General features: G+C 34.8%; 1 protein-coding gene across 1 annotated transcript in view; it reads right to left on the bottom strand.

Moving 5' to 3' along the window:
- Positions 1-15228, bottom strand: part of LOC121370807 — a 100040-nt gene that overhangs the window by 16099 nt on the left and 68713 nt on the right. Inside the window, exon 3 of the mRNA XM_041496284.1 lies at positions 14917-15015. Within this exon, the coding sequence (XP_041352218.1) occupies positions 14917-15015 (99 nt within the window). The remainder of the gene's footprint in view (positions 1-14916; positions 15016-15228) is intronic.

The following is a 15228-nucleotide window of genomic DNA, read 5'->3' as shown; positions in this document are numbered from 1 at the left end:
CTATATGGGCTACTCTTTCCGATTAGCAGTAAGGGATCCTTTATTTGCGCTTCCCACAGGCAGGATAGCACAAACCATGGCCTTTGTTGAACCAGTTATGGATCACTGGTCGGTGCAAGTGGTTTACACCTACCCATTGAGCCTTGTGGAGCACTCACTCAGGTTTTGGAGTCGGTATCTGGATTAAAAATCCCATGCCTCGACTGGGATGCGAACTTAACCTCTTTAAACTGGATCACTCTTATAACTGGACATTTGTCTTAGTCCCAAGAGTGTCCGGTTTCGAGGGGTTTGACAGTATATATATATATCAATCAGATGAATGGACAGAGACACAGACTGGACAGACAATTCTAAAGAATGTCCCCTCTGAACCATATTCCGTGGCAGGTGCATAAAACACCCCATTATTTCTGTTTAGCTCAAACCAAATTCAACAAGTTAAAAAACAAATACTGCTAGCAAAACACAAGCATAATTTAATAAGTTCTTAACACAAATGAAACCAAAATCCTTGAATAATTAAAACAAGGATCACACAGTCTGCATCAAACGAAGCCAAACACATAAAATACATTTCCATACAGCCTGTTGAGAAACGGGAGACCAACCCATCTGGAAGCCATCAGCTTATGTTACGCACCATGAGCTGGCCAAACCCTGGTATGTGTTTATTTTTCAACAATCATCAAGTATCAAAGACTCCCGCAACTACAACTTAAGTGTCCAATTCCCAGTCGCTCCAAACTTTGATCAGAAGGAGTGAACAGGAAATTGAAATGAGAAGTAGCAGTTAGGTCATAAGAGGCACTGAATACAAAAAACCACCAAAAACCCCCACACAAAAACACAAGAAGAAGAAGAAAAAACAACACTGGCACACATACAAGTTACAACACTGGCACACATACAAGTTACAACAACACTGGCACACATACAAGTTACAACAACACTGGCACACATACACGTTGGTGGTTGGCATCTAGCTAACTGGGACCCTGTGGCTGACATCTGTACACACAAGAATGGAGAATGGTGTGTGGCCCCATCATGTTTGTTTTTTGTTACAGTATTGAGAGGTCTCCGGGAAAGGTGAGAAGGTAGCTTGTCGGAGAGTATCATCAGTAGCCATGTTTTCTAAACACCCAGGAAACCAGAGACTGTTATAAAGATGTAACTTCTAGTATGAAAATACAGGCTGCATATCTACTACTGTAATAATATGGTATTATAATAAAACAGGGACATAAGCCTAGAACTCTATAATATAATATTATGTGTACATTTATAATCAATGAAACGTTAAGTTTGTTTTGTTTAACGACACCACTAGAGCACATTGATTTATTAATCATCAGCTAATGGATGTCAAATGTTTGGTAATTTTGACATAGTCTGAGAAGAAACCTGCTTTCTTTTTTCCATTAGTAGCAAGGGATCTTTTATATGCACCATCCCACAGACAGGATAGCACATATCATGGCCTTTGATATACCAGTTGTGGTGCACTCGCTGGGACAAGAAATAGCCAAATGGGTCCACCGATGGGGATCGATCCCACACTGACGGCACACTAAGTGAGCACTTTACAACTGGGCTATGTCCTTCCCCCATTCTACTCAATATCACAAAGTTTTGGATATGTTGTATTGTAAGCATCCCAATGCAATAGCAAAGAGAGGAATGTTTAATGACATTTTGTAATCAACAGTTATTAGTACATGCACTAATCAAATGTGTTAGTGTGATAGTGTGTCTAGTGTTATGATTTAACTGTCACCTAGGATACTCTTTTTATTAGCAGCAACTGATATATTAATATATATTTCACCATGGCCTTTGGCATATACTAGACAAAGAAGACTAACTGAAAACGTCTGACAATATTGTGTTACAAAAATATAACTCTCAATCTAATAAAAACTGATTAAAATGGAAGACCAGACTACTCTGGATCTTTTAAAGATATTTTGTTTTTATTTATTTTACTGTAAATTTATATATATTTATTTATTTATTTATCAATCAATCAATCAAAGCATTTTCTGTGAGAAAATCTAAAAGATATTTGTTTTTATTTACTTTACTGTAAATTTATATTTATTTATTTATTTATCAATCAATCAAAGCATTTTCTGTGAGAAAATCTAAAAGATATTTAGTTTTTATTTATTTTACTGTAAATTTATATTTATTTATTTATTTATCAATCAATCAAAGCATTTTCTGTGAGAAAATCTGAAAGATATTTTGTTTTTATTTATTTTACTGTAAATTTATATTTATTTATTTATTTATCAATCAATCAAAGCATTTTCTGTGAGAAAATCTAAAAGATATTTAGTTTTTATTTACTTTACTGTAAATTTATATTTATTTATTTATTTATTTATCAATCAATCAATCAAAGCATTTTCTGTGAGAAAATCTAAAAGATATTTTGTTTTTATTTATTTTACTGTAAATTTATATTTATTTATTTATTTATCAATCAATCAAAGCATTTTCTGTGAAAAAATCTAAAAGATATTTTGTTTTTATTTATTTTACTGTAAATTTATATTTATTTATTTATCAATCAATCAATCAAAGCATTTTCTGTGAGAAAATCTAAAAGATATTTTGGGGCAGGATGTAGCTCAGTGGTACATACTCGCCCTGATGTGCGATTGATCTAGGATCAATTCCCGTTGGTGGGCCCATTGGGCTATTTCTTGTTCCAGCCAGTGCTCCACAATTGGTGTAACAAAGGCTGTGGTATGTACTATCCTGTCTGTGGGATGGTGCATATAAAAGATCCCTGTTGCTAATCGAAAAGAGTAGCTCATGAAGTGGCGACAGCGAGTTTCCTCTCTCAATATCTGTGTGGTCCTGTGTGTCCAACGCCATATAACCGTAAATAAAATGTGTCGAGTGCATCGATAAATAAAACATTTTCCTTCCTAAAAGATATTTATTCATTTTACTTATTTATTAATTTATAGTATTAAAAAATTATAAAAGACAATTATTACATGTGTATTACTAGTAAATGTACAGCTTTTTTTGTAATATCAAAGAGCTACATGATTAGAACGGGAAACAATCTTCAGTAGAAGAGTTTCTGCCACTCTAATGTCAGCTGGCTCATAATAAAGCTATCTGTTATCACTTGTAACAAATTCTTCACCAGAATACTGCCAAAGGAATTCATTCTGGCATCAATCTTGCAAGTAGTTCCGGCAGAGGCACATTTCAGCTCCACCTATATTCCTGACAATCACAAAAGACTGACTTCCAATTCTGGCCAATCACGACAAAGTTGCAAAGTCTCATTAGCCAATAACCAGCAAGCAAAGAGGTATGAACTGATTCTGTGACTTTATTTTTCATAATGTACTGTAAGGTTAATATGGCCAATCAGACAATGTTTTACAAACTGATATAACCAATGAGACGAGGTGTCTAGTTTCATGATGCCGCCAGGAGATCAGATCTGGTGTTCTATGAATGTAATGGAATTTCTATTTAGCAGATAGACACCAGCTGAGAGAACCCAGGAAGCATAGTAAACTGCAAGCTATTTTTCTTGTGCACCAGCAGGAAATCTATTGAGTTCGAAATTATCACCAGAACTACAAGCTGTAGACATACAGCATATTTTCTATTTTACAAAAAAACATACAAACCCAAAACCCCTTTGAAATGTAGTTTTGTTTTATAAACATTATCTTTCAGTAATGCTCCAAGAATTCTACTGGTTTAAAAAAAATTCTGGACTATCTAAATTGGATTCACATGGGATCAAGTTTATTTATGGTTTAGATAAACTATTAGCTTTATAATACGAACATTATTTTAGGACAAATGGTTATGGTGCTCTGTAAACTATATTAGTTACCATATTCTCTGGATCTTAAGGGTTCAAAAAAGTTGAGGCTTCTTTGAAAAACTACTGGGTGTATGTTTTTTGATGTTACGCCCCAAGTTCTGCATTCTAAATTAAATAAACTTATATAAGCATATGAAAACACGAAAAATGATGACTTGTACTTGTTAAAGTCTTTAACATTTTGATGACTCAGTAAAGTTTGTTTTATTTAACGACGCCACTAGAGCACATTGATTTTTTATCTTATTATCGGCTATTGGACGTCAAACATATGGTCATTCTGACACTATTTTTTTTAGAGGAAACCCACTGTTGCTACATAGGCTACTCTTTTACAACAGGCAGCAAGGGATCTTTTATTTGCACTTCCCACAGGCAGGATAGCACAAACCATGGCCTTTGTTGAACCAGTTATGGATCACTGGTCGGTGCAAGTGGTTTTACACCTACCCACTGAGCCTTGCGGAGCACTCACTCAGGGTTTGGAGTTGGTATCTGGATTAAAAATCCCATGCCTCGACTGGCTTCCGAACCCAGTACCTACCAGCCTGTAGATCAATGGCCTCACCACGACGCCACTGAGGCCGGTTTGATGACTCAGCCGCTGTAGTCTATATCTCAATGCTACATATTCCTAACTTTGAAATAAATCTGTGCAATTTTAGTCTACTTCTAAATGCTTTAAAAAAACACACAAAAAAACACAACAATTATTTAATTCAAACATTTTGTACTACAACCATTTATAATACTAACTTGACACTTCTATCAGATGACAAGATACACATATCCAATGGTCTATAATATTACTGGAAGGTTTTTAACCTTCATATTTTTACATAGATCTAAAATATTTAATTAGAATAATGGACTGTAAAAAGATATTGCTACACACTGTCATCATGACAGCGATACAAAAAGTATCTAATAAATCAATCTTAATCCCACGTGTTATTAAAGCTCTTCTAATAAATCAAACTTAATCCCCTGTGTCGTTAAAGCACATTATAATCTCAATAGAGAATGGTTAATGTAACATACAATGGAATAATATGATGCTAAGAAATAAATAAACTAGCAAGGGAACTTACTACTAATTAGTACATCATAATTAGAAGGTGTTGAGTATCTAATTAACAGTTTTATTCTTACAGTGGACAGGGCACTAATGGATGAAAATGACCCTAGAAAATAAAATCGGGACAATTTTGCAGTCTTAAAAAAGTCTGGCATTATTGTCAGCTTTTACTGAAATAAACACAAAAAGGTTAGGAACAGTTTGTGGTAGTGCTAACATCCAGAATTCCAGAAAAATCCACTTCCTGGCCCCATGCCCAGATTTCACTGTGAAAAGAATTGAGCAGTAATTAATTGGACTCCTAACTTTGATTGTGGCGAGCCATTTGAAATAATACCATGATGAGCACTGATATTTAATCATTTTGTAGAGTCTGAGACTTAAACGAAATGGGAACACCATACAAAATGCATGCATGTGACATCATTAAACATTTGAGTCTAGACTTTTATATTTTTATAAGCAGGGCCCAGACACTGAAGATAATGGCATAGCAAGTAATGAGATATATTTTCTAGCACTACGGTGTAATCAATATTCGTGCCACACAGTTCTGATTTATCATTATATGACATGGACATTTGTTGAAGTGGAATCCCTTTAAAACTTCAACAGAAATTTAAGATACCGAAAAATAATGAACAAAAGGAAAGGAATGTTAAAGATACGACAGCAAGCTGTTTAATCAGTATCAATTAGGTGTGTAAACAGAGGGTAACTCTGACATTTGGGTCAGGAAGTCCACTGCCATCGTTTACACTATTCTTAATACCAAGAAAATTTTGTTTGCTTTTAACCATAGACAGGAAAGGGACAAACAAGAAAATTACATCCTTATTTGCATTTTAAAAAAACCTATTATTAAACACATTAAGCTTATCGACTTTAAAGACTGCACCATTGAAAGTGCTTTTTAAAAACATTTGCTCATGAAAACATGCAGACTAAAATCTGAGATATTTAGATACAAGTAAATTTATTATGAAATTATAGTACAGAAAGAGGATCTGGTTCCAATTCCATTCTTAAGTGTAAGTAAAAATTCAGTGACACAAGTTTATTTTTGTTTAACCATAAACACATCACTGGAGCACACTGACTTATTAATCATCGATTATTGGATGTTAAACATTTGGTAATCCTGACACGTAGTCATCAGAGGAAACACGTTACATTTTTCCTAATACAGCAAGGGATCTTTAAAATGCACTCTTCCACAGACAGGAAAGCACATACCACCGCCTTTGACCAGTTGTGGTGCACTAGTTGAAACTAGAAAAACCCCAACCCAATCAGCTGAATGGATCCTCCGAGGTGGTTCAATCATGCAATGCAAGCACCTCAAACTGGCACTCAACTGACTGAGCTAAATCCGGCCCCTGCCATGTATATAGTTTTATCAGAAAAAACCTGCTACATTTTGGTCCATTAGCAGCAGCATATAAAAGATCCCTTGCTGCTAATCGAAAAGAGTAGCCCATGAAGTGGCGACAGTGGGTTTCCTCTCTCAATTTCTGCGTGGTCCTTAACCATATGTCTGACGTCATATAACCGTAAATAAAAATGTGTTGAGTGCGTCGTTAAATAAAACATTTCCTTCCTTCCATTAGCAGCAAGGGATTTTTTATAACTGTATGCATGCACTTTCCTACAAACAGAACAGCACATGCTCCAGCCTTTGACACACCAGTTGTGGTGAGGCACTGGTTGGGAGAAAAAATGAGTCCAATGATAGGATTTGATCCTACGATCAATGACAAAGACCATTAACAATATTCCGATTTTTACAACTGCACTGATTATCTTTAAATGTGATTTAGAATTTATTTCATTACTCATTTTAGGTCACACACACACTGATGAAAACCCGATTAGAATCAGATATTGCTGTCTACTTAACCTTCTGTCCATTAGTAAATCTGACCAATCCCAATGTTATCCCAAGTCCATTTCACATTTCATTTATCTAATCAACACACCACTGGCATAATTCTGCCAGCAGCTTTGTGCATTCACAATGACGGTTTACAAACGAAAGGTCATCTGAACATTAAATGTTGTTGGTTCATATTACATTTTACTAATGAAAAGTTAGATTGTTTTGTTTAAAGACACCACTAGAGCACATTGATTTATTAATCATTGGCTATTGAATGTCAAACATATGGATTATTGACATATAGTCTTAGAGAGGAAACATGATATATTTTTCCATTAGTAGCAAGGGATTTTATATATGCACCATCCCACAGACAAGATAGTAATACCACAGTCTTTGATATACCAGTATTGGTGCACTGGCTGGAACGACAAATAGCCCAATATGGGTCCAACGACATGGATCAATTCCAGACCAACCACACATCAGGTGAGCACTTTTACTAATGAAGACAATGTCAGTTAAGTAGTAAGATCTAATTTAGTCGTATTGGAGCTGAAGTCAACAGACTTTCATATTTTCAAAGGAAGAAATAATATTAGTACCCAATTGCTAAAGCAATGATTCTTAGATCATCACAGAATTCCATGTCATTTTGTCATATATATAAATAAAGTGCTTTGTTTTGATGAACTGGATATTCTATTATTCAGTAAAATTTTAAAAACTCTCAAATTATAACTAACACTACAAAATCTATGATAACCATTATCTATTTAAAGAATTTTAGTACATGTATTTTATGTTTATTATCAAATTTGGAAAGAACTATAATGTTATCTGTTCACTGTGTTTATAAATAGTTGCACAATAATAGTAGTTTATTTTCGTTCCACTTGAATGACACAGGATAAACAATAATTGTAGTTGTACACATAGCTTCTTCAGTATATCTGGTTCATATGTTGATTTCTTATGCAAATACAACTTTGGCATGTTTCTTTTCTAAGTATCTTGGTACTTGTATTTGACACTTTTTAAAATATAAATGAACTTTTAAGGAAATGAATAGTTTAAATATATGACTTTTTTTGTTTTCAAACCTCTATATTTTGTAATAGTATGTTACCAAACAGAGAATTTACTTGTCTTTGAAATGGAATTTTGCTCAGTCAGTTGTGCTACTTAAAGTGTTTGAGTCATAGAACAAAATTTCTTAGGTAGAGATCAGTGTCCCATTACTGATATATTAAGGGCAGAGGTACGTGCTGCCCTGTCTGTGGCAAAGTGCTTGTTGTTAATGGAATAATGTAGGGTTTTTTCCCTTCTTCTGAAGACTGTGTCATTAAGCAAAACAAACTATAACTTTCGCCACTCATATTTAGAAATTTGTTTTCTAATTTCCATTATTATTCATACTTACCTAGTACCAGCACAACAACTATGCAATGCTATACAACCTGAGTCATCTCCTCCACTGCCAAATTGTCTTCCCTTACCGGATGTCAAGGGAAGACAATTCTGCAGTAGAGGAAATGACTCCGGTTGTATAGCATAGCATAGTTGTTGTGCAATAAGACTAATGAAATATCTCTTGCTGTTAATGGAAAAATGTAGACTGTATGTCAGAATAATCAAATGTTTGACATCCTACAGCCAATGATTAATCAATCAATGTGCTATAATGGTGTCATTAATTTTTTTAAAAAGCCAACTTTTTACTCATGTCTTAATTTTTAATAAAATTAACTTTAACAGTCAAATGCAAGGTGACAAAGAAGTTAATCTACTATGTCAAAAGGCTGACTACAGCACATTAATTTATTAATTACTGGCAACTGATTGTCAAATGTTTGGTGGTTGTGGTCCTAAGCAGTGTTCTCCATATGCAATTAGTCGCACCGACTTGTTGCATGCGATTTTGTCGGCCTTACAAAAAATGGAACATATAAGACTAAAGTTGTTCCGATTTAGATGTTTTCACAGTACGATTCAACTGCATGCAGCTAATCACATAATGAGAATGTCCCTTTATAAGAAACCTTTGTTTTCATTACTACATTAGCAGAAAGGGATCTTTTCCCATAGTGCTATCCTGCATGTGGTAAAGCACATATAAAAGATCCTTTCATGCTGCTAATGAAAAATGCAGCAGTTTTTTTTCAGAAGACTATATGTCAGAATTACCAAATATCTGACATCCAATAGCTGATGTTTAAGAAATATATGTTCTCTAGGAGTGTTGTTAAATAAAATATGTTTTATTTTTTTTATTTTTTATTAAAGTATAAAGTACTTTTCAGAACATACTTATTAAATATATCTATATATATCTATATCTATAGCTATATCTATATATATATATATATATATATATATATATATATATATATATATATATATATATATATATATATATATATACACACATACACATACATACATGTGTATATATATTTTCAGGCAATTTTTGTTGGGAGAAATGAGTAGGTCAACAAGTGAATCACCTTCCTTTCAATACAAATCAGTCTGTCCCATATACTATTTGATTCAAAGAATGGTAATGTGACCTTGAAAGACAGACAACAGTTTAATACAGTGTCAGCTTACAGGTTTGACTGCATCTTTAATTTTTAAAGATTCTTCTTCAATTGTTTCGGAAAAAAAATTAACACCCGATTAGATTTCACTGTGAAAACCATTTTGCATGACACAGAATTTTTAAAGTAAGTCAGGTAAATCCAGGATAATATCTGATGAAAGAACTTCCGAGATAACATTTCCATTTTGATAGGTAGATGCTGCTTGACTACGGCATTATTTGTAGAAAAAATTTAAGTGAAGTCAAGTGCAGCCATCAGTTAATGTTGACAGGGAGGACATTTAATACAGAGCTGGCAGGGAAAAGCTTAAACACAATAACAAAAAGCTGGATACATTACAATGCACATTCAAAAACTTGGCTTAAATAACTGTTAAAAGTGATATTCCATACTATTAAAATGGCAAACCCTAATTTTTAAACACTAATGCATATTTTTCACTATTAGAGCCATTCTTGACAACTGAAATCATACTTTACTTAGATTTTATTGTTTAGATTATTCATTTCCATACATCCGAAGTGTTTCATGTCATCCTGGTGTTTTTAATATCACAAAATGTATTTTTTTAATTTTAAAAAATGAATGTGCATCCGAGAAGTAACTGTTATGGAGTCAAGTTTCAGCCTATTTTTAAGAGTATTTTACCATTTCAATGCCACAGACTCTTTGTTTTACTCTTTTGTAACTTGATTCAATTGTGTTACAGGTTTGTAGACTAACTAAACTTAGTGTGCATTTTTACGGGTTGAAACTAGGGTCTGTGACTTTAAGCTCCCATAATTGTATATACCCATCTAGTAATTGATTATAAATCATATGAAGGAAAGAAAGAAAGGTTTGTTCAGTAACACCCAGGATATCGTGCTTGTATAACAGGTAGATATTAGGTGTAAATATAAGTAAAAATATGTGATTAATATAGCATCTTGAGGTGGTTTTGGGTTTGTTTAAAAAAAAAAAAAATATCTGCCTGGTCCCTCCAACTATAAAGTTTTGGGTCAGGGTTAGCATCAGGGTTAGTATTAGGGGGAGGGTCCCTCTTTATATCAATACAATGGGAGGGGGACCAGGCAGATATCTTTCCAAACAATGTACCAGTATATCTCCAGTAACCTCAAGGCAGACCTATACACATAACCAAGTTCCAGCCAAACATTTATAATGATGTGTTAGACCAAAATGCATAACCATGTAGTAGACTTATGTGCATAACCATGTAGTGGACATATAGTGCACCAATGTGCATATTAAAACCAAGTACCAGACTTATATGCATATCCATATAATTGATTAATACACATAACCATACAATGGACTATGTATAACCATATAATGGGCTAATATGCGTAACCCAATAATGAAGTAATATGCATGCCCATACAATGGTCTAATATATGCGTAACCACATAGTGGACTAATGTGCAAACCAATTTAGTAGATCAATGAGCATAACCATTTAGTGGAGTACTGTAATATGCGTAACCATATAGTGGACTGCAAAACCATTTAGTAGATCAATGAGCATAACCATTTAGTGGAGTACTGTAATATGCGTAACCATATAGTGGACTAATGTGCATAACAATTTAGTGGATCAATGAGCATAACCATTTAGTGGAGTACTGTAATATGCGTAACCATATAGTGGACTAATGTGCATAACAATTTAGTGGATCAATGAGCATAACCATTTAGTGGAGTACTGTAATATGCGTAACCATATAGTGGACTAATGTGCATAACAATTTAGTGGATCAATGAGCATAACCATTTAGTGGAGTACTGTAATATGCATAATCATGCATCAGATTAATGTGTATAACCAAGTACAGTAAAATACTCTTATAATGAACCACAAGGGACCATGATAGTTAGTTCGTTATAGCAGTAGTTCGTTGTACACATTTGCGCAAGTTGGTTATTGATGTATGGGGAGATAAAATGGAACTTTACGATCAGTTCGTTCTATGCAGTAGTTCGTTCTAAACATGTTCATTATAAGTGTAATTTACTGTAATGGACTACTCACTATGCATTTATCCAGTTATGTAGTGGACTAATGATCATATGCATAACAAGGTATCAGATTTGACCAAGCTAGTGTGAGTACACTACAACTGTAAACTGACATTAGAGAATCAACTGGTAGGTCTTGAGAGAATAACCGGCCTCGGACTACAGCCTGGAGGGTGCAGGGCTTGCAGTTGGTACCGGCTCCAACCCAGAGCAAGTTCTTAAGAGCTCAATGGGTAGGTGTAAAACCACTACACAATCTTCTCTCTCACTAACCACTAACCAACTAACAACTAACCCACTGTCCTGGACAGACAGCCCAGATAGCAGAGGTGTATGTGTGCCCAGGACAGCGTGCTTGAACCTTAACTGGATATTGAATAAACAAAAACTGAAGAGAATTGAGTGTTCATTCAAGTGTGTCAATGAAGATGTCTAGGAATTACTTATGAATATGTCATTCACCAGAACATGAGTATGAATTCATCAACAACATTTAGCAGCTATTGTAGTCGTTTATGGATGGCTGTTCTCTCAATTATGTCGTCAAAGAGGGACGGATTATGGGATTACAGTCAGAAAAAGTCACTTGAAAATGGACAATCCACAGTGGTACATACATACTTCAACTGACACCCAGTTTTACATAAAAATTGTATGTAGGTGGTATGTATGAACATGTGGTAAAAGGAAGGAAGGACTTTTTTATTTAATAACACACTCGGTACTTTTTAACTACGGTTATATGTGTTGGGAGATATGGTTAAGAACCACACAGATATTGAGAGAGGAAACCCGCTGTCACCACTTCATGGGCTACTCTTTTTGATTAGCAGCAAGGATCTTTTTTATGCTTTATTCTAGACAGGATAGTCAATAGTTACACTGGCTGGAATGAGAAATAGCCCAATAGGTCCACAGAAGGGGGTCGATCCAAGACCAACCACACATAAGACCAGTGCTTTACCAGTGGGCTACATACACGTGGTATATATTAATACATAAGTTAAAACTTAAATAAGTAGACAATTCAACTTAAAATAATAAGCATAAAATTATGTATATTTCATTAGTTGCCTTTAACACATAATAAAACTCAAGATGTAAAATTATATTAAGAGACAACATTTAATAATTTTGTTAAACAATATTTTAAAAAGGAAATTTTTACACTGCCAAAGTGAATCCTATAGTCCTAGGTACTGGTAGAGTGGAATTCCTTAAAACCTGTTAACATTGGCATTTGAGATGGCAATTCATTTAAGGTGGTGACCTTTTTTTATTTTTTAAAGTATCCAGATTTGTGAAAGCACTTACAACCAAAAAACAAGAAAAGAAAAAAAAGAAAAAAAAACAAAAAAACATTATAGAAACCATTCATATACTAATACATGTAATGGCAAAAACACCAAAAGTAATAAACACACACACACACACCACACACACACACACACACACCACACACACTCACTCACACCACACACTCACCACACACACTCACACCACACACACACCACACACAGACACACAAAATCTGCCCTAAAACAAATCAGTCTTTGCCCTTAAAAAAAGAGACACCCCCCCCCCCCCCCCTCAACTCAATTGTCTAATCTGGAGTGATCTCACTGATCCGTACCCCACAGAGAGCCCCTTCACATATACCTATGACTTTTAGTGTCCAGAGGAAATTACTTGCATATCTCAAGAAATAACAAACACAACTTGATACTGGAATACAATATAAGTAGAAGTTCTTAACTGGATCACCGGCTCTGTGGGTTCAAAAGGCCGGCAAAGCCACAAAGAAAGGAAAGAAATAAACAACACCATTCACCAGGTCTTAGAGGGGTCACAGTGGCAGTATTTGTTTGTTTATGAAGGTGCTAAAATGGCACTGGACTGTGACAAACTCTGCTGTGGAGGTTTGTACAAGGTACATAATACCAGCCCACTCTGAATGCGGCAATTATATCCTCTTGATTAACTGCCCACTGGGTCTTAGCGAAGGGTGTAATTTTATATCAATTACATATAGTGTAATGGATGGACAGGCCGTGCGAGCCAGCACTGTACCTGGACCATTACAGAGGATGTTTCACTTACAACTACCAGGGTATCCTGTGATATGTTTGGGTATCCTGTGATATGTTTGAGTGTGTATGGACTCAGGCAAGCAAGCAAAGTTAGACCTCCTGTATGTCTGCAAATATGAAAGTGAAGGAAGGAACTGTTTTGATTAACGACGCACTCAACACATATTATTTACGGTTATATGGCGTCAGGCATATGGTTAAGGACCACACAGATATTGAGAGCTGAAACCCACTGTCACCACTTCATGGGCTACTCTTTTTCGATTAACAGCAAGGGATCTTTTATATGCATCATCCAACAGACAGGATAGTAAATACCACAGAAATATGAAAGTGAGTTTCGAAAGAAAATCAAAAAAATTTCACATTGTTTGTTGGGTACCAAGATTGGCCTTAGGACTTGGGTTGCCCAATGGTTTAAAATGGCAGCCCCCATTCAGAAGGCATGCAAAGCACCAGTAGAAACTGTATTGTAAGCGGAAGAATATGGAAAGTTTTGGACAAACACTGAAAAAACTGGATACACCGTATACATGATTAAAAATCCGGAATTCTAGAAAACCTTTTTCTCTGTGTCCGTTTGCCTTTGCTTACTAAGACAATCTGTGTGTGCAGGCATGCATGCATGCATCTGTCAATCATTGGTCTCTGTATGCATATGATTCTCATTTTACAATGCTTATAAAAGTGTGGGATAAAGTAATTGGTACCAGTTGGTGCTATCCCTTTTTGATGAAGATGACAGATACAATCGAGAGCAAGTCCAAATATCTACCAAATGTGAAACGAGCGGGCAATTCAATACAAGCCATAGCTGTTGGGGTTAGAACTCTACCACCAAGATACATCACCTCCGTGCATATCATTAAGTCTCTAGGTTCTAAGTTTGTAAAACTCTAAAATACTTTTATAAACAGGGGGCCCGCAAATTCAAAGAACACTGTTAAAGTTCAACATCAATGTATTTAAACAGGAAACACCATGCAATAATGTAGTCATGGTAGGATGAGTTTTTTAAAAGACGCAACACATTTACATGAGCACAAAAAGAGAAAAAAAGAGAAAAAAAGAACAGAAATAAAAATAACCTTTAGGTGTATTATAATCCTCATGCATAAAAAAATCTATATATACTATGAGAAAAACGTTCAGCAATTTGTTTCTACAAGCTACATTCAAAATCATGACAGTTACACATTTCATTTTGTACTAAAAAGCTCCTGTTACTTATACTGACAAATGGGGCACAAATTAAACCCTGTGTCTGATTTCACTTTGAAAATCACAAGTTTTCTTTTATTTTAATAACACATTTACCAAATTGCTGAACGTTTTTGCTGTAGTATATATATTGACAAGCCTAATAGAGCTCTCACCACATCTTGAGCATCAGTGTCGCTGCATTTCTGAGCTAGGTATTTACACACTTCAGCGTAGCCATTCTGAGCTGCATAGTGCAAGCATGTCCTTCCATCCTACAATGAAAACCAACATATAAACAGTTATATATGTACACAGATCATGCACTAACACTAACATGTAAAACAATTATGTTTATACAGCTTATTCACCGGAATACTGTTAGATAATGTTTGTAGGAGTTCCCCATTTTTACAGCAGAAAAACAGCATTATTAAACAGTAACATTTATAATGTTTAAGGAAATGCCTTCCCCCATTCTAACTAGT

The sequence above is a fragment of the Gigantopelta aegis genome, chromosome 4 (assembly GCF_016097555.1).
Source record: "Gigantopelta aegis isolate Gae_Host chromosome 4, Gae_host_genome, whole genome shotgun sequence".
Classification (NCBI taxonomy): domain Eukaryota; kingdom Metazoa; phylum Mollusca; class Gastropoda; order Neomphalida; family Peltospiridae; genus Gigantopelta; species Gigantopelta aegis.
The sequence above is the reverse complement of the archived record's forward strand: the minus strand, read 5'-3'. Positions and strand labels throughout refer to the sequence as shown.